Genomic DNA, 25,169 nt, shown 5'->3' with positions numbered 1-25,169 from the left:
ACACTCACAATAATTGAATCCCTCTTCTCTAGAGCTTTGCCAAAGCACTGATGGACATGGCCCAACCTACCTCAGAACAACCGGAACCTCAGAAGTGAGTATCGGAAGCTTCAGGTTGTAACAAGTAGATGCTTCAAGTAGAGCTGTGCTGGATAAGACACACCTGCAATTCTGATCATTTTATTTCAATAATACATGTACTGGAACAGAATACAGAGTTGCAAGACAAATAACAAAACCAAACCAGGGTAAAACCATGAGCACGGACCATTCCAAGATCCAGATGTGTGTTATTAGGTTTTTAGAATAAAAAAAAAAAACATGGTTTGGTTCTATAAATGAATCAATTTATAACTGTTGTGTGTGTGTGTGAGTGTGTTTTAGGAGCTACAAGAGGCGTTTCAACAGCCTGTCTAAAATGGACAGCATTCTGGAGTTGCAGAACAGGAAACCTCATCTGTCCAGCACCACAGAGAGTGCCGGGCCCCTGGGCACTGTCAGGTACAGAATCAGTCTAATACCTTACTGTAGAGACCTGCACTTTAGGTCTATCTTACCCATAGTACAGACCTGCAGCTCAGCACTTAACCTGTCTAGACCAATATAGACCTGCAGCTCAGCACTGTCACTGTCTGGTACTGTAAACAAAGTAATACTATAAGAGACAAGTTTTAGTGTACTAATACCTTATATACCTGTAGCTCAGTCCCGCCAACACCTAACCTTGTCTGTCCATGCCTGCAATTCCTTGCTGGATGTGATGTGTGCTGGGTATAATGCATATTTCTTCACAGGTTCTCTGTGTTTGGTCTGGGCTCAAGTGCATACCCCCACTTCTGTGCTTTCGGCCATGCGGTGGACACACGCTTTGACGAGCTGGGAGGGGAGCGCATCCTGCAGATGGGAGAGGGAGATGAGCTCTGCGGGCAAGAGGAGTCCTTCAGGACCTGGGCCAGGGACATCTTCAGGGTAACCTCTCCATAAAACATAGCTATTACATCTGTTTATCACTTTAAAGAAAATACAGTTGATGCACTGACGTGGCTGGGCCATGACTGTCCCTCTGTATACTCCTCTGGGGGCTAGTTTTTTTATACCAGTTTTCAATATAAAGTCAACTTAATAGTCTCAGAATCTGGCTGCATGCACAATTATGCAATACTGGATTGATATAAATGCAATTTGGGTTTCCTGCCTTCAGGCTGCTTGTGACACATTCTGCGTGGGGAGTGATTTGAGTCCGGACCAGGACGAGGATGTGTTCTCAGGGGATCACGGCTGGCAACCTGAAAAATACAGGACAGTGATCGAGGCCACACCCACAGACCCGATCACAGGTGAGCACTGTCAGCAGATGAGGGTCCTGTGCCAGTGGATAGTGGAGTCACATTCTAACCACTCTGTCACAAAAAGCAATGGAATACACCCTTTGCATTCTCAGACAAAAACAGCGGTATTCATCAGATAAAAGAGCTTTGTCACATTATCTAGTGATTCAGTAATGAGCCCAGATATGTGTGTACATGACCTATGTGTTATTGAATCACTAGAGAATGTGCCAAAGCTCTTTTTATCTGATGAATAGCACTGCTTAGAGATCTGATCTGGTTGTGTGTTCAGCATCTGAGCATTCTGACACCTGTATCAATGTTCTGTCTACCAGGACCCCTTGAAAATGAGATGTTGATTTCAATGGTTTGCCAACCTCCTTATATAAGAAAGCATGAATTTGATATTGATAACATAATCGTATGGCAGCCTTGGTGACAAATAGATTCCTTCTTGCTGTGCAGTGAATTCTGTCCCTATGTCTGTCTGTCTGTTTCCAGCCCTCTCCAAGCTCCACAAGAGGAAGGTCTTTCAGGCTAAAGTCGTCTCAACACAAAACCTGCAGAGCCCAAAATCCAGGTAACTCAGATTCCCTTTATTTAGTATTGGCATACAAAATGTAGCTGTAGGTGTACAGTATGCTTTTCTTTCTTTTCTTAACCTGCCATTTGTAAAAAGACACAACCCTGGGTACCCTGCATATTTTAATACATTTCAGTTATTGAATTTAGATTATCACTTTCTAATCCGTACAAAATTAGGATACAATACAAACAATATAATATCGCTCTCAAGCAGTGTTGGGGTCAATTCCACTTTTTCATTCCAATTCAATTTCCAGTCCCAATTCCCTTTTATACAATACCAATTCCTATTCTGTTTTACAGCACTGTCCTGAGGTTTATGCAATAGGCTTTATCAGGTTAACTGACAAGTTCATTAAGTTGTATACAGTATTTAAATGCTCAATAAAGCATTTGTTGTAAAATGATTGGAATAGGAATTTGAACTGATTAAAAGGGAAATGGGATTAGAAGTTATGAATTGAAAAAATGGAATTGACCCCAACTCTACTGAGCCCAATCTAATCTGGCACAGAAATTCTATTTCAGTCAAGATTTTTTCCAGATTGCATTTCAGTGGAACAAAAACATTGATTCCAGACTTGGCCATCCCTGACTGTATTTGCACAGACCCACGTGGGAATGACGTTGTGGTCTCTGCTCTGACTTGTGTGCACTAACTGTGTGTGTTTGTGTGTGTGTGTGTGTGTGTTTGTGTGTGCATGCAGTCGTGCGACGATCCTGGTGCGCTTGGACACAGGGGGGCAGAAAGAGCTACAGTACCTCCCCGGGGATCACCTGGGCATCTTTCCAACCAATCAGGACGAGTTGGTGCAGGCCGTGCTGTCCCACATCTCCGATGCCCCGCCCATTAACGAGACCATCGCTGTGGAATTCCTGGAAAAGAATGGTAACCAGGGGACACACCACGGGGGGGGGGGGGGGGGGGGGGGGGGGGGGTTAGCAGGGCTGTTCTTATCGTTGTTCATTTTTCTGAATTGCAAGCTGTCAATGTCAGCTAATTGTATGGCTGTATCAGGTGTCATTGTCATTGTGGTTTTGTAAACATTCAATAAAAATGTCTTTAATGGACAAAATGCTTTTCAAGCCTAAAACTTTTTGTAGTACCATATGTAGACTGGTGTTTGGTTACAGCTGTCAACAATATTGATGGAACGACCAACAAGTTAGCAGGTGAGACAAAACCACATGCAAAAATAATGTAACCAGGAAATACACAAATATAAACCAAAAATATAGGTATAATAACAATAATAAAAAAAAATACAGTATAATCGTAAGTCTCGAAAAACTACTCACTTCTAAATCTTTTGTAGTCATTTTTGTATTACTTTAGTATAAATACATGTTAATTTGGATTCATATGTTGTTTTTTTCTGACTTTATGTGAACGAAAAGACACCCATTTGCCCATTTTCCTATTGGAAATAGTGATATTTCAAAATATCACTGTCCTGGTCACAAAAGCAAAGTTTGTGGGGAATAATAGCCATTTTCTATACTTTTGAGGCATAAGCAATTAGGAAATAACACTTACTAGCTATGGAACAAAAAAATAAATAAAATAAAAAATAATTGTTACACGGTGGAATCAGACACAAAAGTAAAGCAGTTTCTGTAATCTTTATTAGCATGTCATTAGACTGCTTGAGGACTTTTAATGTATGAACTAGTGTTTAAAATTATAGACAAGATTTATTAGAGCACAAAAAAGTTTGGCAATCTTGTTTTGTGCTGTTTGTTTAAATGTAAATGAGTCTTGTGTAACACACATGCCATCTAGTGGCTAAGGAATGTACTTGTACTAACTTTTTTGAAACCTGATTCTGCTGTGAATCTCATAAACAGTATCACATCTTCAAATCTAATGCCGGTAATCTTACAGTTCATGACTTGATCCCACGTGTTCAGGGGATTGTGGATTTTGTAGGCTGATGGGACTCTTTTTCTCTGCTGCAGGTAAAAGCAGCTGGGTGCGTGAGAACCGCCTGCCCCCCTGCACCCTGCTCCAGGCTCTGTCTCACTTCCTAGACCTCAGCAGCCCTCCAAGCCCCAAGCTCCTGCGCTCCCTGTCCCAGTGTGCCAGCGCAGATGAGGACAAGAGCAGGCTGGAGAAACTAAGCCAGGTAGGACACACCCCTAATAAATGGTTCCCACAGTAAAAGCATAGGAAAGTGGAATAACGCACATTGAAAGCATGGTGAAGCAGTTATGCAGAGAGGCACAGTAAAGCTTGTTAAAAATCATGGCAAACCAGGGTATACTGTGGGAAATGGATAGTATGACTATGGGGAAGGCACGGTAAAAATGCAAAAATATTGTGCTGAACTGTTTTTAAGGGACAGCAGGGCAGTGCAGACACACAGGAGAGCTAGTTAAATCCTTTAAACAATGCTGCCATAAAACATGTATTTGATATACCACAGACCTCTTTTGAAAGCCTTTGAAACACTGAAGCAACCCTGTTCAAAAACTCTAGTGGGGTAAATTTGAATGGAGACTGTTTTAAACATTAGTGTTATGTGGCTTTTCTAGGAGCAGTTGTTTTCATGGAAATTCTATAAATGTCCATGATTGAAATAACAAAAATTGTGGATGTTTTAAAAAAAATACAAAAAACATTTAAGACTTAAAGCAGAGTAGTGCTGAGAGCAGTGGGGTTGGTGGTTTCACTGTGGTGTGACTGTAAAGCACAAAGCAAAGCAGACAACTGTGTTGTGAGCGTTATTTGTACCGCAGGCTGGAGATGACTATGAGCAGTGGAAGTGGTTCCACTCTCCCACACTGGCAGAGGTTCTAGAGGAGTTCCCCTCACTCAGCTTGCCCTCCTCCCTCCTGCTCAGCCAGGTGCCCCTGCTGCAGCCCCGCTACTACTCCATCAGCTCCTCCCCCGAGACCACCCCCAGCCAGGTCCATGCCACCGTCGCTGTGGTGCAGTACAGGACACAAGGTTAGAGAGCTGTCTATCTGTCTGCCTGCCTATCTGTCTGTTAAACCGATTTCACAGAGCTTTCGGAAGAAGCCGGGTCGACCTGTGTGATAGAAGCAAGTAAAGGCGCGTATGCAATGCACTGGAAGGAGCTTCTTACAGACCTTTCCATTCAAGCTTCTCTAGATTGATTCATCAGCCCAAATGTTGATTAGAGCAAATGTTTCTTCATCCCTGCTGCAATCTAGCTCAATCAACAAAAATATGGCTAAACAGAGATGTTGCTTATAAAAGTAAAACCTTCATGCAGGTGTGGCAGTTTGTTACTTCGTCTGCTTACACCCATGCATTTTGTTTCACTCTACCCGGGTCAAAGCATGTCGACCCACAGGTTAACCCAAATACGATTCAAGTACGTGGTTTCACACTATGCAGGATTGTGACCCAGGTAGCCAGAACCCGGGTCGGAACCCGGTTAGGAGCATCAGTGTGAAAAGGGTTTTAGACTGTCTACTTGCCTGCCTGTCTGTCTATCTGAATGGATGTCTGCATATGTACCGGCACCTTTAATGTAGTATAATTGTTTGCCTGCACCTACCTGCAGGGCAGCAGCCATGAATTTTGTGGCCCAGAACAATCCTGCCCCCCCTTAATTCAGTTAGCGCACATTGACACTGTTTACTTTGTAAACAACCTTCTAATTTTATAATTTATTTTCTTTAACAAAACCTTACTTGTCAGCCATGAACCAAGACACATATTCATATACACATATACAGCAAACCTATTTGAATAATTATTTTCTAAACTATTTAGATACATATTCATGATTTTGTATGTACTTATTTCCCTAGGATTAATAGCCCATGTTAAAGAAACAAAAACAGTCCACGTTATGCAGACACCAGCTGTTACAAATAGTAGCTTAACTGCTTGGGCTTATACCCAGTAATAAATCGAGACCAGCTGAAGTGTTCTTAGTTGTGTATCAGTTAATACACAGTTTAAAAGTGGCTGTTCAGACTCTGAACATACCATGTGTTTTCATAATGTCCAACTCGTTTATTGAAATGTGTTGTGTTGCTTTACTTTGAGAAATAATATAACGTTTACTACTTTTAACACTTTGAAAGGGATATCATTAATATGCAACATCCAAGGTTAAATACTATATACATATTTCAATTATTGCCTTTCTTAAATTATTTTCTTAGGCTTATTGATTTTTATGAATATAATTTTGTAGATTGCATTCAGTAGGTCCACGACCTTTCTCTATGTGAAAGCGCCTTGTTTTTCTCTTTATTTACATCACTTACAAAACACTTTAATACAGGGTTCCTGCTTCTCAGCTCCGATTCGCTTTTCTCTTTCCTTTCTCTATTTTGCTTTCGCGAGCCGGATTTATGATGATACATTGAATCAGCCTACAATCACACTTTTATGGACGAGCATAATGCATACTAAGAATCCGTTTGCTACGGAATAACGCAGGAAAACACAGATTTTCAATGCTGTCGGAGAATTTTTAGTTTTACACTTAGGGATTTTCAAAAGGCATGCAAGGCTTTTTGTTTGTTTGTTTGATAATCACATCAATACATGTACCATATATAATCATCAATACAGGCAAATTTTCTTTAAATTTACGTTTACATACGTGTTCAGTAAAACTGCTTCTAGTGTAGAGGTCAAGGTTGAACGAGGCGCGCTGTCACATTTATGTTGAAACGAACGTATCTGCAATTTACTTCAGTATCCAGTGCGTTGTTACGACTTCCCTTAAAACATGCAGACAACGATAAAAACCACACCTAAGACCGGGTCAAGGAGTTTGGCAATACTATCCCGTTAACAAAGTCTAACTCGGAGATAAACTGGTATGAATACTATTTATTATTTATTATTATTATTATTATTATTATTATTATTATTACTACACAAACGTATTGGTAATGTTTAAGGTAAAATTGTAAGTTTGTTTATATTAATGACTGATGGCACCTGTGAGCTTGTTAGTGTTACTTCCTTAGAATTGTGTTAACTGTTATTCTATAGTACTGTTTGTTTAACTTATGTGACGGTGGAAGCTCAATTTTAGCCTTTTATTTTAATTGCGGAATAATGCGGATTTTGTGTTTTGGTTATTTTTTTTAAATCTGAGAATTTGTATTTATTTATTTTTATTCTGGAAAGCTAGGATCCGTGGTGATGACGGTATGCGTGAGGTCAGTCGATAGCGCACGAGCAAACCATTTCTCAGCAAAAGGAAAGGGACGGGGGACGGGGGGGGCATTTAAAGCTTATTGTATGATTTGAAAGCAAACATTATTTGAAAATATTTCCAGGACATAAGGAAATGTGTTTTGGCAATACAGTTAAAACAATAAACAAAGCCCTTACTGCTCGGCCCGGGACAGCTGTCAGGGTTGTACCCCCCTGATGGCGGCCCTGCCTACCTGTATGTCTACCTATCTGTTCTTGTCTGTTTGTCTGCCAGTTTGCATGCCTGTCGATCTGTTTACTTGTCTGTCTGCCTCGTTCTCTGTGTATAATGCCCCTCTTCACCTCCCGCTTTGCCTCGGTCTCCTTTCCCCCCAGATGGAGCAGGTCCCCTGCACCTTGGAGTCTGTTCCACATGGCTGAACCAGCTCAAGCCTGGGGAGGAGGTGCCCATCTTCATCAAAGGGTAAGGTACACCGTGTGTTAAGGGAAGGAGGAAAGGAGGGATGTATTCAGGGCTGTGAAGAGACCTCGCTTATGTGAAATGATGATGGATGGAGTGGTTTACTCATCTCTACTTAACCCACTTCTTAATCATCAGTGTGGTTTAATTCATCATGTTTGTGGCATACAGGCAGCAGCAACAAGTATGTGAGCTAGTTTGCACAATTTGCAAAAGTTGTTCTGTAAAACTAAATCTATTGTTAACACCAAAGAGCACAACCATTTGTATGTTTCTATGGTAAAAAGTAAATGGCTTTGGTGTTGCCCAAACAAAAAAGTATGAGAACCTTTGCACTAGACTTCCCCGTAGGTTAAGCTGGTTTTGAACCCAATATATCCCACCTATTAGATCACTAGACCACAGTCCTCGGCTGCAGCTCTACACTCTTCCCTTACAGGGCACCCTCCTTCCACTTGCCTGCTGATGACTCTGTGCCCTGTATCCTGGTGGGGCCAGGCACTGGTATCGCCCCCTTCAGGAGTTTCTGGCAACAGCGGCTGTACGAGATAGAGCACCAAGGTCAGTCGGTCTCCTCAGATAATTTCTTGAGCAATATCAGCATTCCTTTGCTCTCGGTTTTGCACGCTAAGATACCCTCATTGTATCTGTTTTGCTAATCATTTATGTATTGTCTATTTAACCGGGAGAGTACCCATTACGACACAAGCCTATTTTACAAGGGGGTCCTGAAAACACAGACCGAGAAGTCAATCAGCAACTCAGCAGAAGCATCAGCACTCAACACATATTTAAACACATTACAGTAAAAATAACTGGGATAAGAGTAAGGAGAGATAGCGTCGCCACCTACACTACCGGTCAAAAGTTTTAGAACACCTAAATTTTTCCAGTTTTTATTGAAATTGACACAGTTTAATGTCTCAGCGTACTCTGAAATTAAAGCATAGAACAAATAAACAATTGGAGATAAAAAAGAAATCATGGAATCATTTGTTTACAAAATTTAATCAAAATTTTTGACTAATCAAAGTAGCCACCTTTTGCAGATATAACAGCCAAACACACTCGTGGCAATCATTCTACGATGGAAATCAAATATTGTTTCGAAAGTTCTTCCCAACACTGTTGTAGAAGTTCCCACAGATGTGTTGCACTTGTAGGTTGCTTTGCTTTCACCCTTCTGTCCAGTTCATCCCAAACCAGCTCGATGGGGTTTAAGTCTGGAGACTGTGCCGGCCATTCCATGATTTGAAGCCTACCGTCTTGTTCTTTTCTTCTAAGGTAGTTCTGACATAGCCTGGAGGTATGTTTTGGGTCATTATCTTGAAGGAGGATGAACCCCTGACCATCTAGGCGTATACCAGAGGGTATTGCATGGCCCTGCAAAATGCTGTGGTAGCCATTCTGGTTCAGGGTGCCACTTACTCTGTTCAAGTTGCTGATTCTGGATCCAGCAAAAGAGCCCCAGACCATCACGCTTCCTCCTCCATGTTTGACAGTTGGTGTCACACACCAAGGAACCATCCTTTCGCCTACTCGACAGCGTACAAAAACCCTGCGTGATTCATCGGTCCATAAATTTTGATTCATCGGTCCATAAACATTCTTCCAGTCTTCAGTAGTCCACTGGCGGTGCTTCAAGGCCCAGGCAAGCCTTTTTTCTTATTTTACCATCTTAGCAATGGCTTTCTTACTGCCACTCGACCTGTCAAACCTGCAGCTCGAAGTCTTCTCTTCACAGTTGAAACTGAGACTTGCTTACTTCGACCAGTGTTAAGCTGTGCTTGAAGCTGTTGTCCTGTGAGCCGCCTATCACGCAAGCTGTTGACTCTCAGAAACTTGTCTTCTGATGCTGTTGTGGCTTTGGCTCTGCCAGACCTCTTCCTGTCAGAGTTTCCTCCAGTTTCCAAGTGCCTTTTGATGGTGTAGGAAACTGTACTCACTGACACCTTGACTTACAATTTCTCTAAAGGAAAGACCAACACTTTTAAGGGTTATAATGGTCTGTCTGTCTTCCTTTGTTAATTGCCTTTTTCTCGCCATTATGATAGCAATATACTACTTCCTGCAGTTCAATACTGTCCAAATAATGCTTAAGAGGGTGTAGTAACACAGTCTGCTTTTATACAGACAGAGGGTTTGTAAGTAATCAACAAAAGTTGGGACACCTGTAGGAATTGTTAGCATCAACTTTCAAGGCTTAATTTGCTTCCATTGCTGCAGAACAGCTGTAAGTTGTTAACCCATTACTTGTTCCCTGAAAAAGGCCTTTTTGTATAACTCTGAAATGTACATTATTTTTCAGTTTTTGGTAACCTAAACCTTTTTTTTAACCTCTGGCAGTTTACTGCTTACCTTTGTACCTCTGTGCTTAAATTTCAATAAAAACTGGAAAAATGGGGGTGTTCTAAAACTTTTGACCGGTAGTGTAACTTTAAATCAACATGTTGGTCAGATAAAAGTCACAATCAGTGCAAAATGTGCTGTTCAGTATCTATACAACAAATACGTCCAGAGAACTTTTAAATCTTATCCTATACAGTACTGGTAATGCTTGAGTCATAAGGTTCGTTTCGTTTGAATTTTTAATGGGTACGTCAGCACTACGTGAAAAATAAAACATAAACTATCCCACCTTGCTATTTTGAATGTATTTGGTCATTCTACGTGGAGGTACTATAGCTTACACAACGCTTCATTGGGCATGCACCAGTACACCTGACAGTACATGCAGAAGTCAAGTTTTCTGGCTCAGAAGAGATGCTCCAGAAGAATGATTTTGGACATTGTCCGTGCGGCATTAGCAAATGTTTGGACGCATACAGATTTTTATACAATGAACATATACATTCGGAACAGCAAGGTAGTTTATGTTTTACTTGTCATGTAGTGCTGATGTACCCTTTAATAACCCATTTCTCTAATGCACCGTTCTTAGGAAAAAAGCCCAAGGAAATGGTGCTGGTATTTGGCTGTCGCCGGGCAGAGTTTGATCACATTTACAAGGAGGAAATGGAGGACGTGAAATGCAAGGGGGCCCTCAGTGGCGTGTACACAGCCTACTCCAGGGAGGAGCACACCCCGAAGGTACTGCCCAGACAACGTGCATACCCATCTCTATAGAGCAGGGGTGGCCAAGCTTGGTCCTTCCAGTCCTGGTCTTTGTTCCAACCCTGTTCTAAATTGTTTTCTGTAGAGTAGCATGGCATTCTGTTCTCGTCACAGATGTATGTCCAGGATATTCTGCGGGAGCAGCTGGCCTCACAGGTGTACCAGACGCTGTGTGTGCAGAGGGGTCACATGTACGTGTGCGGAGACGTCACCATGGCGAAGGATGTGCTGAACACGGTGAAAGAGATCCTGTCAACACAAGGGGGGATGAGTCTCGATGAGGCTGGGGAGTATCTCAGCAAGCTGAGGGTGAGGATATTATTACAGATTTAATTAACATTACAGTATAAGCTAGAATGAACATCAAACACAAAAGTGAGTTTGCCTTATTTTTCAACTAATAAAGCGTTACTAACTTAGCATGATCATTAATTAGCAGCTAATACCTGTAGAGCAGTAATAAAGATTAGTAGTGCTGAGAATATGAAAGTGGAAAGTTTTGCAAGCTCTTTCTGCCTCTTTTTAATGATTTCACACTCATGTGAATGAATAGGATTCAAGAAAGAAATGTAGTTTGGAAAACATTCAGTAGGGAAACAGGGTAGTTAGAATGTAAAGCTACATACTGTTACTAAAACATGAACCCCAGTTTCCTCTGCATTGACTTGGCATCCATTGCCACTAATTTGACATTATTTGCTAAGGCAAAGATCTACTCACTATCAAATAACAACCTCTTTTTTGCAGGACCAGAGCCAGTACCATGAGGATATCTTTGGGATCACTTTGCGTACACATGAAATTAGGTCTCTGATCCGATACAGATTCCACTTTCAGGAGCAGAAAAAGCTCGGGAATGTGGAGAAGTCAGAGCAATAATCTGCTATTGTCTTGTCAGTGGGACCCATACCACATTTACACACACTAATACACATAAACACACACACACACACATATAATGTGGACATACACAATATATACAACTCAGTCAAGCAGACAAACGTTTCGGCTCTTGCTTCAACAACAACAACAACAACAACAACAACATTACATTGATATAGCCTTTCAAGCCAAAATTGTTCCCAAAGTGCTTAACATTAGGTTCATGAAACAGTTTGAGCCAACCAACTTGAGCCTGCTTGTTCAAGCATGTTTGTCTTCAGAAGAAATTATATTGTATCTTTTCTATCAGTTAAGCAGGGATATCCCATCCCTGTGAGAGCTATATGTGAACAGCACTCATACTTATGGTTGTGTTAATGGGTGGGGTTTCATATAAAGTCTGACACATGAAGTCACACATGTTCTCTTAAGTTACAATCACCGTAATACTGAACACACTCAATTACACTCGCATGCAGTCCTCAGCAGGGCCTCCCAAAGACATTCACAGGCATTCTACTGCCCTGATACCCTTAGTTCATTACTAAAAAAATTATACTTGCCAATGATTGTTTAAATGCATCAAAAGCTTTGTTTGATTTGTTTCTTCCAATTTTTGTAGGTGATCACAATGCTGTATGGTTTTCTATTGCATGACAAGGGGAGTCTGTCTGCCATTCCCATTCCTTAAGATTCCAACCCTTTATTCTGTGATAAAATTCCGACATACAAACATCATAAAGGGTCCATAGCGATAGCAGCCAGTCAGCAAAAGCAAGTCATAGCTTATTTCATTACAATTCAGGACATAAAAAAGACAAATCTTCTCATATAATAGCTATAGCCACAGTACAAGGCACCTATCCTATACAGATTCCTTCGCAAGAAGAACATCTCATGATGTGCTCTGTATTTTTCTCTTAAATGTATTTTTAAACCTCTATGATCACAATAAAGCCTCAATCACAGAATACTTTTTAATGACCTATTAATAAAGTCTCAGACGTTTTGAAATCATGATGCTTTGTTTTAGATTTTGTTAATATTGAAAGGTTTGTTGAGCGTTGTCTGTGGTGTTCCACTGGATTCTTTTTTCACACAACCTCGAACCTGAATCCAACGTTCAGCTGTGGAGGAGGGTCAGCTGTATGTTCCACGGTGGTGTTATAAAACTAAAAAGAAACTTGGTTATAAAATTAGACAAACTTTCAATGACTCTTTGTCAATGTCCAATCCACAACATTGGAAGGTGGTTTAAAGGAATATTTAATACATCCACAAACACAGAGCACAACAAAGTACTACTAAGCTATATGTTTACACTTCTTTTTTTCGTTAGACAGCATGAGTTGTTTTTAACTGAGTTCTAACATAAACAGTGGCCCCTGCAGTGATGCAACACTTACAACAATTTTAGAAAGAATAAAATGCTGCATGCGGCAATGCTTCTTCAAAGTTATAGTTTTATTGTGTTTTGTGTAATGTGCTGATGTGATCACTGTTGTATGGGATGGTATGTTCTTATGTCGACTTTTAGCTTCTGCTATTTACAGGCCATTGATTGGTAGAAATGCATTAAACATTGAAATGCCTATTTTAAACTGCTGAAAGAGCCAGCTTGAATAAATTAGAATCTGTTATTGTTTGAGTGGTCTCTGTAAGCTCCTCTCACCTCGACAAGTGCCATGACAGCAAAAAAGGAAGTTACTACAAAATGTCTATGCAGTATAGCTAATTAATGTAGTCCAGATACACAAACAAATATATCATGGATTTGAGTTTAAATCTGGCACCAGAATTGTATTGGGGGTATTGGTCTTGAAATTGGACAGTGCTACACACACACTCATTGTAGGAGACAGTAGGCCTAATTCAAATTTAGTTTGACACATCTGTATAAAGGGAAATTCACAGAGGAAAACGTAGAAATAGCATTCCTTAAATATCAGTAGCTACACTATAAAATTATATAGTTGTAGCTTTTGGAACAGTTGCAATGAGTCAGATTAGATTATAATCAGACTAAGTTAATTCTATATTATATATATATATATATATATATATATATATATATATATATATATATATATATATATATATATATAAATATATAATCAACAAAAGGTGAACATTTTGAAAAGGGGTGTAGACTTTCTATAGGCACTATATATATAGTGCCTATAGAAAGTCTACACCCCCTTTCAAAATTGTTGCCTTATAGCCTGGAATTAAAATGCATTAAAACAGTTTTTTTTTTCATTTATATACACATTCTACCCCACAACTTCCTAGTGAAAAAAATGTTCTACAACTTTGAGGAAATTAATTAAAAATAAAAACTGAAATTGCTTGGTTTGATAAGTGTCCACCCCCCATGTAATAGCAATCCTAAATTAGCTCAGGTGTAACCAATCGCCTTCAGAAATCACACACCAAATTAAGTGGCCTCCACCTGTGCTAAATTGTAGTGATTCACATGATTTCAGGATAAATTCAACAGTTCCTGTAGGTTCCCTCTGCTGGGTAGTGCATTTCAAAGTAAAGACCCAACCATGAGCACCAATGCGCTTTCAAAAGAACTCCGGGATAAAGTTGTTGAAAGGCACAGATCAGGGGAATGGAAATAAAAAAATATCAAAGGCCTTGAATATCTCTTGGAGCACGGTCAAGACAATTACTAAGTGGAAAGTGTGTTCCTACTCTGTATAATAATCCAACTGCTTGTGTACAGATTGGGTTGGCTAGGTCTTCTTAATTCACTCTGGGCAGAGCTACTAGGCTACTAGGCTCCCCTTTCCCCTCTGCTTTTTACTTTTTCTCTAGAACCGTATGCACAGGCTGTCAGGCAGTGCAGTAATATTGCTCCCATTGAAGTAATGGGCTCCAATCACCACATCTCCCTGTATGCTGATGATATATTGTTATTTATCTCTGATATATCCAACTCAATTCCCTGTGCTCTGGAATTGTTTGACTTTTTTGGTACTCTTTCTGGCTATAAAATCAATTGGTCTAAATCAGTGCTAATGCCTTTAAATTCAGTGGCCAATGTAACTCCATCACAGTTACAAATTCATCTACAGCTTCACACTTCAAGCTTTACTTATCTAGGTATCAAAATTTATACAAATTTTCAAACAATTCGCAAATTTTTTTTTATAAAGGCTCTGAGTAAAATGAAAGCTGATTTAAATAGATGGGCTCCACTACATCTTACCTTAGATGGCAGAATATCGGCGATAAAGATGAATATTCCCAGTCATATAGCATTTTTGTTTTCCATGTTGCCCTTGTCTCTTTCCCCTGGATACATTGAAGATATTAACTCAACATGGTCTAAATTTATTTGGAACAGCAAGCATCCTAGAGTCAGGCTGGCTACCTTGCATCGTCCGAAAGCACTAGGCGGGTTGGCATTACCAAATTTTAAATTTTATTATTGGGCTTTCCAACTTAGATCTCTAAAAGCCTGGCTTGAACTTGAATTTTCAGCTTCTTGGCACCCTATTAAGGCCAACATAGCAAAACCAATTAGACTCCAAGATCTCGCATTTAGTGGCCTCAAATAGCGTTTTGTCTCTCTACGTATGGTAACTATTATTACTAACATGCTAGAGTTATGAAGAAGGGTTAATAGCTTCTTTGGAACAAATGCTAAACTACATAAACTTTCCCTGATTTGGAACAACTTATTTCTGCTAACAGGTAATCAACTCTTTGTCTATCCTCTCTGGGCTAATAAACATATTTGTGTTTTAGGTGACATTTTCAATGATTCTGACCTACGCATATTTCAGGACCTTCAGAAAACATATTCACTCCCTGGTTTTCCATACTTTCTGTATCTCAGGCTCCGCTCATTCCTGAAGGCTTTTGGTGTACCGTGGAACTCGACTTTGCTCAATCACCCTCTGCAGTTCTTTTCTCCATTACAGCCAAATAGAGGCTTGGTCTCTGTACTTTACAAATATTTTATTCTCTATCAAACAGACCCCCTACCAATTACCAGTATATAGAAAAGAGCGTTAGTAACATCTGATTTTACTCCAGACTAGGAACAAATATGGGATAAGATTTTTAAGTCCTCAAGAAATATGGCACATCAATTAATACTTTTGAAATTTGCTCATAGAGCTTTTGCAACCCCCATAGAAAATACCAAATGAAAATATTGGGAGACCCCCTCTGTCATGGGTGTACACAGGGTGCAGTTGGCACTTATCTTCATGTGTTCTGGGAGAGACCCTCTGTCATGGGTGTACACAGGGTGCAGTTGGCACTTATCTTCATGTGTTCTGGGAGAGCCCCAAGGTCCAGCCCCTCTGGAAATTTGTAGTGTTAGTACCATCTGGTCTGATTGATGTTCAGGTACCATTGTGCCCAGAAGTACTCCTTCTGGGTGACAAATCGCAACTTGAAATTCACAGAATGCTGTTAGATATATATATATATCTCTGCAGACAAAAGTAATGACACCTTATGCTTATTATACCACAATTCAAGGTAAACAGATTAGGAATAGATTTGTAAACTTACCACTTGCATAAAACAAAAAGCAAAATACACAATTTCTAGTAATTTAACAAATAATCTTTACAAAAAAACAAAAACAACTTCATAAAACTATTTGTTCATGACAAAAGTATTGGCATCCCTTTTTAATATTTTGTGTGGCCTCTTCTTGCTATGTTTTTACCTACCTGTGTTCACATTGAAATTTTCCAAATAAGTAAGATGAAGTGTATTATCAAGCATACATTATATTTTTTCCCTTTTACATTTAGCCGAAAACACAAAAAACCTCAGACTTGCCAGAGCACGAATGCATAAGCGTGATTGTCTACAACAGCTCCATCCTGCCCACCCACCAGCACCATCTTGTTAATGTCTATTGTCATCTTCCTCTCTCGCCCTGCTTCAAAACTCCACGCCCAATCACAGCAGCTGCAGCCTGTTAATGTCTATCCAATTGCTGCAGTCTCAATTTAAACCACACCCTCGTCACTGCCCCAGCTTCATTACGGTGTGTCTCTTCAGGAATATGGGTAGGAAAATAAACGACACGCCAGAGTGCTGTGAGTAGTGACTGAGAAGCTGCAGTCATGGAGCACCACTACCACTGCACAGCATGGCACCACTGTGTACCTGTAACTACAACTGGAGCACCTTTCCGTGCACTTGTGGATTACAGTACTCTGTTATTGTTTTGTGAAACCTTTTTGTTTGGTTACTGGAAACCCACCGTTTGACCCCATAACATTGCTGGTTTTGGTGGTTGCTCTTGTTAATAAAAACTGTCTGTTTTGTAATCATAATGACTTCTTTGGACATTCACTTCTGTGTAACACCACTCACATCCTGACAGGGAGGAATAATAACAAATGTATTTACAATGATGAGATTAGTGTGTGCAGAAGGATGTATCTGACATCTATAACTGCGGATGCGAGGCACATTGTCAAAGACAGGTCCTGCTGGTGCAATAGTTGAATGCATGTTGGCTCAAGTGCAATAAGATAATGCTTTTGGCACCTAGGGGATTGTAATACTTCTAGCACACCCAATTCCCATAAAATTGAATATTACATCACATGATCTCATGTTACCAACATTTTCAAAGCAGCTTAAGACCTGAAATTTCATCAATCCCCTCTGAGTAGTAGTACTAGTCCAAGTACAAATCTGTTTGTTTCCACTACTGTACAAAGCAACATTACAATTAAAATACTGTACTCAGAAAATGCAGGACCTTTATTGTTACCCTGTAAGGGGCACGTACTGCATGGAGCACCACACTGTATCAGCATGGTTACTGATTTTCATATTTAAGTATGCTAGCTCAGCTAGTACACTTCAGCAACTGAAATCTAGAAATCTATCAGCAGCTTTTTTACTTCATACCATTTTGACAGGCATTGTAAAACCTGTTCCCCTTCATTGTGTAATATCTATTTAAAGTATAAGTATTGTGCAACACACCTTTCCAAAAGAGGCATCAGCATCAAAACATAACTATAAAAGAGAACTTTTACTGGAACAGCTCAACAGATTTTGCAGTCAGTTCCTGTTAGTGTTTTATCACTTCTGTATAAGGTTGTAGAAAGTTTTGTTACTGTTGCTGATAGAAAGAGAGATCTCGAGCAAGGAGCTGTGATTGGAAAATGCAGTCCACCACTGTACTGAAGATTATTTTTGTCACCGTCCTCTGTGGGGTCGTGAATGGAAAGGTGTTTGAACGGTGTGAACTGGCAAAGAAGCTGAAGATATCTGGTTTGGATGGATACCAAGGGTACAGTCTGCCAAACTGTGAGTTAACTGTTCTATCTGTTTGCCTGTCTGTATATCTACAGAATATACACGTCTATCCTCCCACCATTTTCTTTTCAATCCCTCCACCCCACTTTAAGACAGGACACAATAGAACGACACACAACTGCAGGAATAGGAAACTCCAGTTTAGTCATTCAATTCCATATTTAATACCAGCATGAGATGTGCAGGGGTTTAATTGGTTCAGTTTAGTAATACAGGTTGAACTGGAAGTACAATGTAGTCTACTCCTGGTATATTTTGGTCAATGGAAGATGATAGAGCAGGAACTGGCATTGTTTGCATCTCTAGTCCAGCACTGGCTTGCACCAGCTTAAAATCATATAGTTAAAATGTGCTGTAAAGCTTCTAGAAGGTAACACATTAAAAGCAATGTTAGTGAACACTATAATTAAGCAAGCTGGTGCAACCAAACACAGGTCTTTGGTACAACCGTATCTCTATATATGTAACTTCACCCCTGGCCATGTCTTAAAGCTCTTAGTCATTGAATTATTACACCTTGAGTAAAACTGCAGGTCTTGTTTTGTCATTATTTATACTTGATGATTATAGTTCACTGAGGAGGATTTTAAGGTGACTAAAGATTCAGTCATCTTCAATTCGAATATATCTAGCTTAGGCTCTCCGAAGAGCCTGTACAGATTACCAAGCCATGCTTTTTAGGTTGTATTGCTGGAGATAAATCAGTGTAAAGATAGCCCAGTGCTTCTCTGGAAGAATCCCATTTTCACTCTCTCCTCAGGGGTGTGCCTATCATTCTACGAGTCTCGTTTCAACACTCAGGCGGTGAACCACAACACAGACCAGTCCACTGATTACGGGATCTTTCAGATCAACAGCCGCTGGTGGTGTGAGGATGGGAGGACGCCGCGCTCCAAAAATGCTTGCAACATCCCCTGCAGCCGTGAGTGAAGCTCGGAAGGAGGGAAATGGGAGCAGGGGACATACATATTTCCTCAGGGTGTGCCTACTCTATTGTAGGAGGGGGGTGATGGAGATCCTAATAAAGTGGCTGAACCCTGTTTTTTCTTTCTTGCATTTCTGATAAAAAGTAATTTTTTCCCTCCTAGGCCTGCTGGATGATGACATCACTGATGACATCCAATGTGCTAAGCGTGTAGTGAGGGACCCAAATGGAATGAAGGCATGGTAAGGGCGTACTTATTATAGTTTGGCATGGTTTTCATGGGGGGGGGGGTCACAGGGCGGGATGTGCATAGTGGTGGTGGTGGTGGTGGTGGGGGGGGGGGGGTGTTGTTTAAATAGTTATGAAAATCTAAATATCAAGTCATGCTTTACATAGAGTAACAGAACATTGCAACACTACACTTTGACCAATCAACTAATACATCTCCGAATAACTACTTACAATGATACAATGTGTGATTGCCATTTAATAATTTTCCTGACAATATCAATATGTAACACAATTTTTGTTCCTGGGTAGTAAGTGTTATTTCCTAATTGCTTATGCCTGAAAAGTATAGAAAATGGCTATTATTCCCCACAGACTTTGCTTTTGTGACCAGGACAGTGATACTTTGAAATTTACCTATTTCCAATGAGAAAACGATCTTTTCGTTCACATAAAGTCAGAAAAAAACAACACATGAATCCAAATTAACATGTATTTATACTAAAGTAATACAAAAATATTTAGAAGACTACAAAAGATTTAGAAGTGAGTAGTTTTTCGGGATTTACGATTATACTGTAAATCGCTTTCACGAATCAGGCCCCAAATGTAGTCTCCCATCATGTTCTCGTTATACTGTCCTTGGTAGTAGCGTTCAAAGTCCAGTATATCCTGGTGAAAGTGCTCGCCTTGCTCCTCTGAGTACGCTCCCATGTTCTCCTTGAATTTATCAAGATGAGCATCAAGGATATGGACTTTGAGGGACATCCTACAGCCTATTGTGCCGTAGTTCTTCACCAGAGTCTCAACCAGCTCCACATAGTTTTCGGCCTTGTGATTGCCCAGGAAGCCCCGAACCACTGCGACAAAGCTGTTCCAAGCTGCTTTCTCCTTACTAGTGATCTTCTTGGGAAATTCATTGCACTCCAGGATCTTCTTTATCTGTGGTCCGACGAAGACACTGACTTTGACCTTTGACTCAGACAGCTTAGGGAAGAAGTCTTGAAGGTACTTGAAGGCTGCCGACTCCTTATCTAGAGATCTGACAAATTGTTTCATAAGGCCCAATTTGATGTGCAGTGGTGGCATCTGCACCTTCCGGGGGTCCACCAGTGGCTCCCACTTGACGTTGTTCCTCCCCACAGAAAACTCGGTCCGCTGTGGCCAGTCCCGCCTGTGGTAGTGCGCCTTGGTGTCCCTGCTGTCCCAAAGGCAAACATAGCAGGGAAACTTGATAAAACCGCCTTGGAGACCCATCAGGAATGCCACCATTGCAGCCTCTTGATGCCATCTCAGAAAAATGCAGATATGTATCCACTTAGGCAGCAGGAACTAAACTGAACTGGTGGGCTTAAGGCCCCTGTATTAATACTACTATTTATATTACTGGAAAGTTCTAGAAAGTTCTAGAAGTTACTCCAAGTTTACTCAGCACTGAATCTATCTGGAATGTTCTGCAAAATAGGTAAATTTCAAAATATCACTGTCCTGATCACAAAAGCAAAGTTTGTGGGGAATAATAGCCATTTTCTATACTTTTGAGGCATATGCAATTAGGAAATAACACTTACTACCCAGGAACAAAAAAAAAAAAAAAAAAAAATTGTTACACGGTGTATTCAAATGACATCTTGCAATCTTGCTCCAATGTGTTTAACTGTAAATGAAAAGTTTCTAAATTAAACATGGCATGGCAGTAAACAGAGGAAAAATAAACTAGGTTTTCTTAATGTTGCCAAACAGGTTTTTTTAAGCCCAAATAAAAGAGCTTTGACAGGCTCAGTTTCTTCTGCCAATTTCCTGTGCCTGAACACTGGTGGCCGCATTGCAAGTTTTTCTTGAAAAGATTTAGTTTATCATATGAAAAATAAAGAAAATATAGACATATGCATGTAAGTTTTTCATGTATTGCTATAATTTTCTTTTTAATTTTCTTTACTATACCTTTCTAGGTTTTACGAAACTAACACATGCTTTCACTATGCTTTATTACAGTATGCTATGCTTTTACGAGCTTGTTAGAATCAGTGCTAGGAGGCAGCATAGGCAACCTATAGACCCAGATTACTAAAAGCACAGCCCAGTACAAAAGTTTAGATCCTAATAACAGCAGCCACCTGCCATTTTACATTTTCATTCTTTAACATACTTCACAGATGTCATCATACTGGGATATTCTCAACCAGTTGGTGGTCCTGAAGGACTAGCACTGCTTCTTAGTTTAACACGAACAAATTAGTTAGGGAAGTGCAAGTCATTTAGATTTAATGTACTTCCTGTTTCCTCCAATCTAATTACCTCTTTCTTTTCATTCAGGGTTGCCTGGCGTAAGTTCTGTGAAGGTCGGGATCTTACCAAGTACACAGCTGGCTGTGGAGTTACACCAAAAAATAACTGGGTGGGCAGTGCATAAATTCTGTAACTTTTAGGAATCTAAAGTAATCTGGATTTCATGTCTTACAAATGCCTATTTTTCAATATAATTTTCTAGTGCTACATTTTTTATCATTAAAAAACAAAAATGCATGCACTTTTGCTTATTCATTTTTGATTTATGTATGATTGCAGAAAGAGAAGTGAAGGAGCATGCAATACTTAGTAAGCTAACAATGACAGAGCATTAGCGCTTGTGGGTAAAGCCAGAGTGACAGCAAAGCAGCACTTCTGGTTCCACCCTACAAGCACTCACACTCCAGAAACCACAATCTTTCTTTGATTTATCATCTGTTCAATTAGCTTTTTTCCTGTCAAATACATTGTAGAGTAGATTCCTGTTTAAATCAATAAAGTGTTCTTTGTGAATCCCATTTAATTGAATTGAGATGTCCTGTTTATTTATTTATTTATTTATTTATTTATTTGTTTTTGTAAAAAATGTTGTAAAGTTTATGATGCAAATCTGCAGATGTGTAATAGCGAAAAGGCTGGGCATGAACCGCTGACCAATCAGACCACAAGCAGGCATCTCAACCATCATGTAAACGAATCGGGCTCTTCTGCATTTGTATCGTAGAGCTTTAAACTTCATCTCATCAACATGGGTCAGAATCTGTAACTATAGTGTATCACACAACATTGCACGTTACAGGAACAGAGCACAAGTGATGAATGTGTTAGAGGATAGCAAGTAGAAACAGGACTGCCTTATCTTGAGTTACAATAACATGGTTACATGGTTAATGTTATGAAGATGGCCATTTTTAATGTTCTACTGTGAAACCCAAGAAGATGGGATCCTAACCATCAATACACAATAAAGAGCAATCTGGTCAATTGTGAGTGAGCGATTGAAAGAAAAGAGCAACACAGAGGCTCCAACAAATTACATTCACATTTTTCATCAACACACCTGTATATTACACCCTTGAAACCCATGTCATCATGAACACCAGCCTGAAGATCTGTCCACAGTATTGCTACTGGAGTTCTGGATCAGGCTGACAGTGTTTAATCAAGTCTGCTGCTAGGTTTTATTAGACAGCTATTCTGTCTATTATCTTCCCTGTGGTACTGTAGATTTAACAACCACTTTACATTTCAGAAATATTTAGAGTTGGTAAATACTTGTGTATTGTACTTTATTGACCAGTCCAGATCCCTTCCATGTCAGGGTACTGAAACAAGCCTCCATAGCAGGGATACTCGATTCTATTCTCTGGCTGGGCAGATAAGGCAATGTCCAAACCTTGGGGAGGGAGGTGGGTGGGGTTACAGGGCACTCATGATGTGCACAGTGGTGGGGGGGCCATTTAAATGGTTATGAAAATCTGACTATCCAGTCATGCTTTACAAACAGTAACAGAATGTTGCAACACTACACTTTGACCAATCAACTAATACATCTCCGAATAACTACTTACAATGATACAATGTCTGATTGCCATTTAATAATTTTCCTGACAATATTCAAACAACATCTTTCAAACAAATAATTATACAAATCCCACTGTAATGCTATTAAAACAGCATTCGTTTTAATTTTATAAAAATTTCTGTGCAGCAAGCATTTAAGTTAATTAACAAAAGCATGTCAATTATTGAACGCTTTACTTATTTTTTATAAGCATCTTATTAAGCGCCTGATTAAAAGTGTAGCACTGTGTCTAAATGTGCATGTTCCAGCTCCAATGTGTTTAACTGTAAATGAAAAGTTTCTAAATTAAACATGGCATGGCAGTAAACAAAAGGAAAATAAACTAGGTTTTCTTAATGTTGCCAAACAGGTTTTTTTAAGCCCAAATAAAAGATCTTTGACAGGCTCAGTTTCTTCTGCCAATTTCCTGTGCCTGAACACTGGTGGCCGCATTGCACATTTTATTTGAAAAGTGTTTAAACGTTTTACATACATTAAACTCACAGGAAACAACAGGAACAGCCAATAACAGTTTTATGAATATAAAAATTTATTTCATTCATTAAAACAAACAAAATTTTTTTATTTATACAGTAGGTATGGCCCAGTGCTACAGAACTAGTAAAAAGTCAAAATTTGTCAGATTTTAACAGCTTTTTTTCCATATTTCCCTTACTATTCCCATATTGAGCTATAATTTCTTCCCTAAATCTGCCTTTACTTTGCTTTGTGCTGTGCTTTGATCTTGTCTGGAGAATCCTAAGTCATGATTCATGCTTCATGATTCTCCTCTACACAATGATTCAAACCCACCTTCTTGGTTACCTTTCCACACACACACACACACACACACACACACACACACACACACACACACACACACACACACAGAAAATTATATAAAACATAATTTCTACTAAGTGCAAGTTTTGCTACTTAGAATTTATATTTGTGTGTGTCTGTGTCGAACATCTGAAAGTTAAATTTCCTTAACACTAGAACTGCAAAGTTGAGTATAACCGCAGCGGTTCTAGTGTTAAAGTAATCCACAAATGTACATTTTGTGTGTGTGTTTGGGGTGTGTGTGTTTTTTGTGTGTATGTGTGTGTGTTGTGTGTGTGTGTGTGTGTGTTGGGGTGTGTGTATGTTTTGTACGGCCTTTCCACTGGAGATATCTTGAGATTAAGTCAGAAGAATGGGATTTTGACTGCTGAAATCTCGTGAGCAGCAATCACAATTCCTGCTCCGGTTTAGATGGGTTTTTACACCTATTTTTTATCATGAGAAAGCGATTGACCCTGCCATTAAAGTCGCACTGCCAAAAGGACGTCCTTTTGCTGTTTCACTATATATTCGTGTGACAACGTCACACAGTCATGACTGTAGAGTCGATTTTCACGTGCATGTAAATTAATTTATCATATACATTATTAGTAAAGTACATTCTTTTTGTGGTTTTAGAATAATAAAACAGTTTGTTGTTTGATTTAACATTATCGGTATTAGTTTTTCAGTTTTTCAGTAAGAAATGAATTTAGAATATACTACAGTTCATGTATAGTTTTCATAATTGGCAAACAAATAGAAAAGGAACAATGAACAAGTCATATTAGGGCATTTCTTGTATCTGTTTGGGTACTCATTGCTTTGCTTTTCTCTGCTAAATTAAATTTCAGTGTACATGCAATGACTTGGGTTTTCTGTAGGGAAGTGAAAAGCACAGTATCAATATTGCACACAAATTTTCTTCCGCTTACTGATATCAGTTATACAGTAAATGGTAGATTGCATTGCTCAAAATTACCCAACAAAATGAAGCAACATGGTGAAATCAGTTTGCTTAAGTGAAAAAATTCCACAAAGGACCAGATTTAATAAGCTTTTGCAACAGGTTTTTGCCACTTTCTTTCTAAATGGAACATGTTCATGTTTTAAAACAGACTATGAACAGCTCTGCATGGTAAATTCTGGGTTCGATACAGTGCATGCACCTGGATCAAGCACTTTGTAAATCTGTCGGATAGATTCAGTTGTCTGTTATCACAGATAAGGATGATATGCATAAGTGTAGTGTAGTGTGAAGAAGTGTGAATGCATGGAAAACCACAGGCAGTGAGGAGTATGTTAAACAAAACGGTACACTACAGTAAATATATAAATACATAAACTGCTTATAGCTCGTATGTAGCTGTACATTTCAGAATGGGATTGTGTTTGCTGTTAATATGATACGAGCAGGTGAGGACAGAAAGATCCTCAATAATACATGTAGTGGACAAGAAAATATGTATTCACCCCCCCCTTGGACTTTTCCACATTTTATT

At 39.5% G+C, this 25,169-nt stretch overlaps 2 protein-coding genes across 2 annotated transcripts in view; both read left to right on the top strand.

Annotated features, from left to right (window-relative positions):
* The window catches only part of LOC121314660 (nitric oxide synthase, endothelial-like), a 42,329-nt gene extending 30,702 nt beyond the window's left edge, over positions 1 to 11,627 (top strand). The window contains exons 14-26 of the mRNA XM_041248133.1: positions 33 to 94; positions 385 to 501; positions 795 to 969; positions 1,202 to 1,337; positions 1,830 to 1,908; positions 2,621 to 2,802; positions 3,873 to 4,039; positions 4,653 to 4,863; positions 7,444 to 7,531; positions 7,968 to 8,089; positions 10,470 to 10,618; positions 10,757 to 10,951; positions 11,390 to 11,627. Of these exons, the coding sequence (XP_041104067.1) occupies positions 33 to 94; positions 385 to 501; positions 795 to 969; positions 1,202 to 1,337; positions 1,830 to 1,908; positions 2,621 to 2,802; positions 3,873 to 4,039; positions 4,653 to 4,863; positions 7,444 to 7,531; positions 7,968 to 8,089; positions 10,470 to 10,618; positions 10,757 to 10,951; positions 11,390 to 11,521 (1,815 nt within the window). The 3' untranslated portion in view covers positions 11,522 to 11,627. The remainder of the gene's footprint in view (positions 1 to 32; positions 95 to 384; positions 502 to 794; positions 970 to 1,201; positions 1,338 to 1,829; positions 1,909 to 2,620; positions 2,803 to 3,872; positions 4,040 to 4,652; positions 4,864 to 7,443; positions 7,532 to 7,967; positions 8,090 to 10,469; positions 10,619 to 10,756; positions 10,952 to 11,389) is intronic.
* Positions 11,628 to 17,554: 5,927 nt separating this feature from the next.
* On the top strand, positions 17,555 to 21,799 carry LOC121314659 (lysozyme C, kidney isozyme-like). Its single transcript, XM_041248132.1, has 4 exons — positions 17,555 to 17,830; positions 18,600 to 18,761; positions 18,928 to 19,006; positions 21,309 to 21,799. Exons 1-4 carry the CDS (start codon positions 17,686 to 17,688, stop codon positions 21,403 to 21,405), a joined length of 483 nt encoding a protein of 160 aa, XP_041104066.1. The 5' UTR covers positions 17,555 to 17,685; the 3' UTR covers positions 21,406 to 21,799.
* The last annotated feature ends 3,370 nt before the right edge of the window (positions 21,800 to 25,169 follow it).

Source organism: Polyodon spathula, chromosome 4 (genome assembly GCF_017654505.1).
Source record: "Polyodon spathula isolate WHYD16114869_AA chromosome 4, ASM1765450v1, whole genome shotgun sequence".
In the NCBI taxonomy this organism is placed as follows: Eukaryota; Metazoa; Chordata; class Actinopteri; order Acipenseriformes; family Polyodontidae; genus Polyodon; species Polyodon spathula.
The sequence above is the reverse complement of the archived record's forward strand: the minus strand, read 5'-3'. Positions and strand labels throughout refer to the sequence as shown.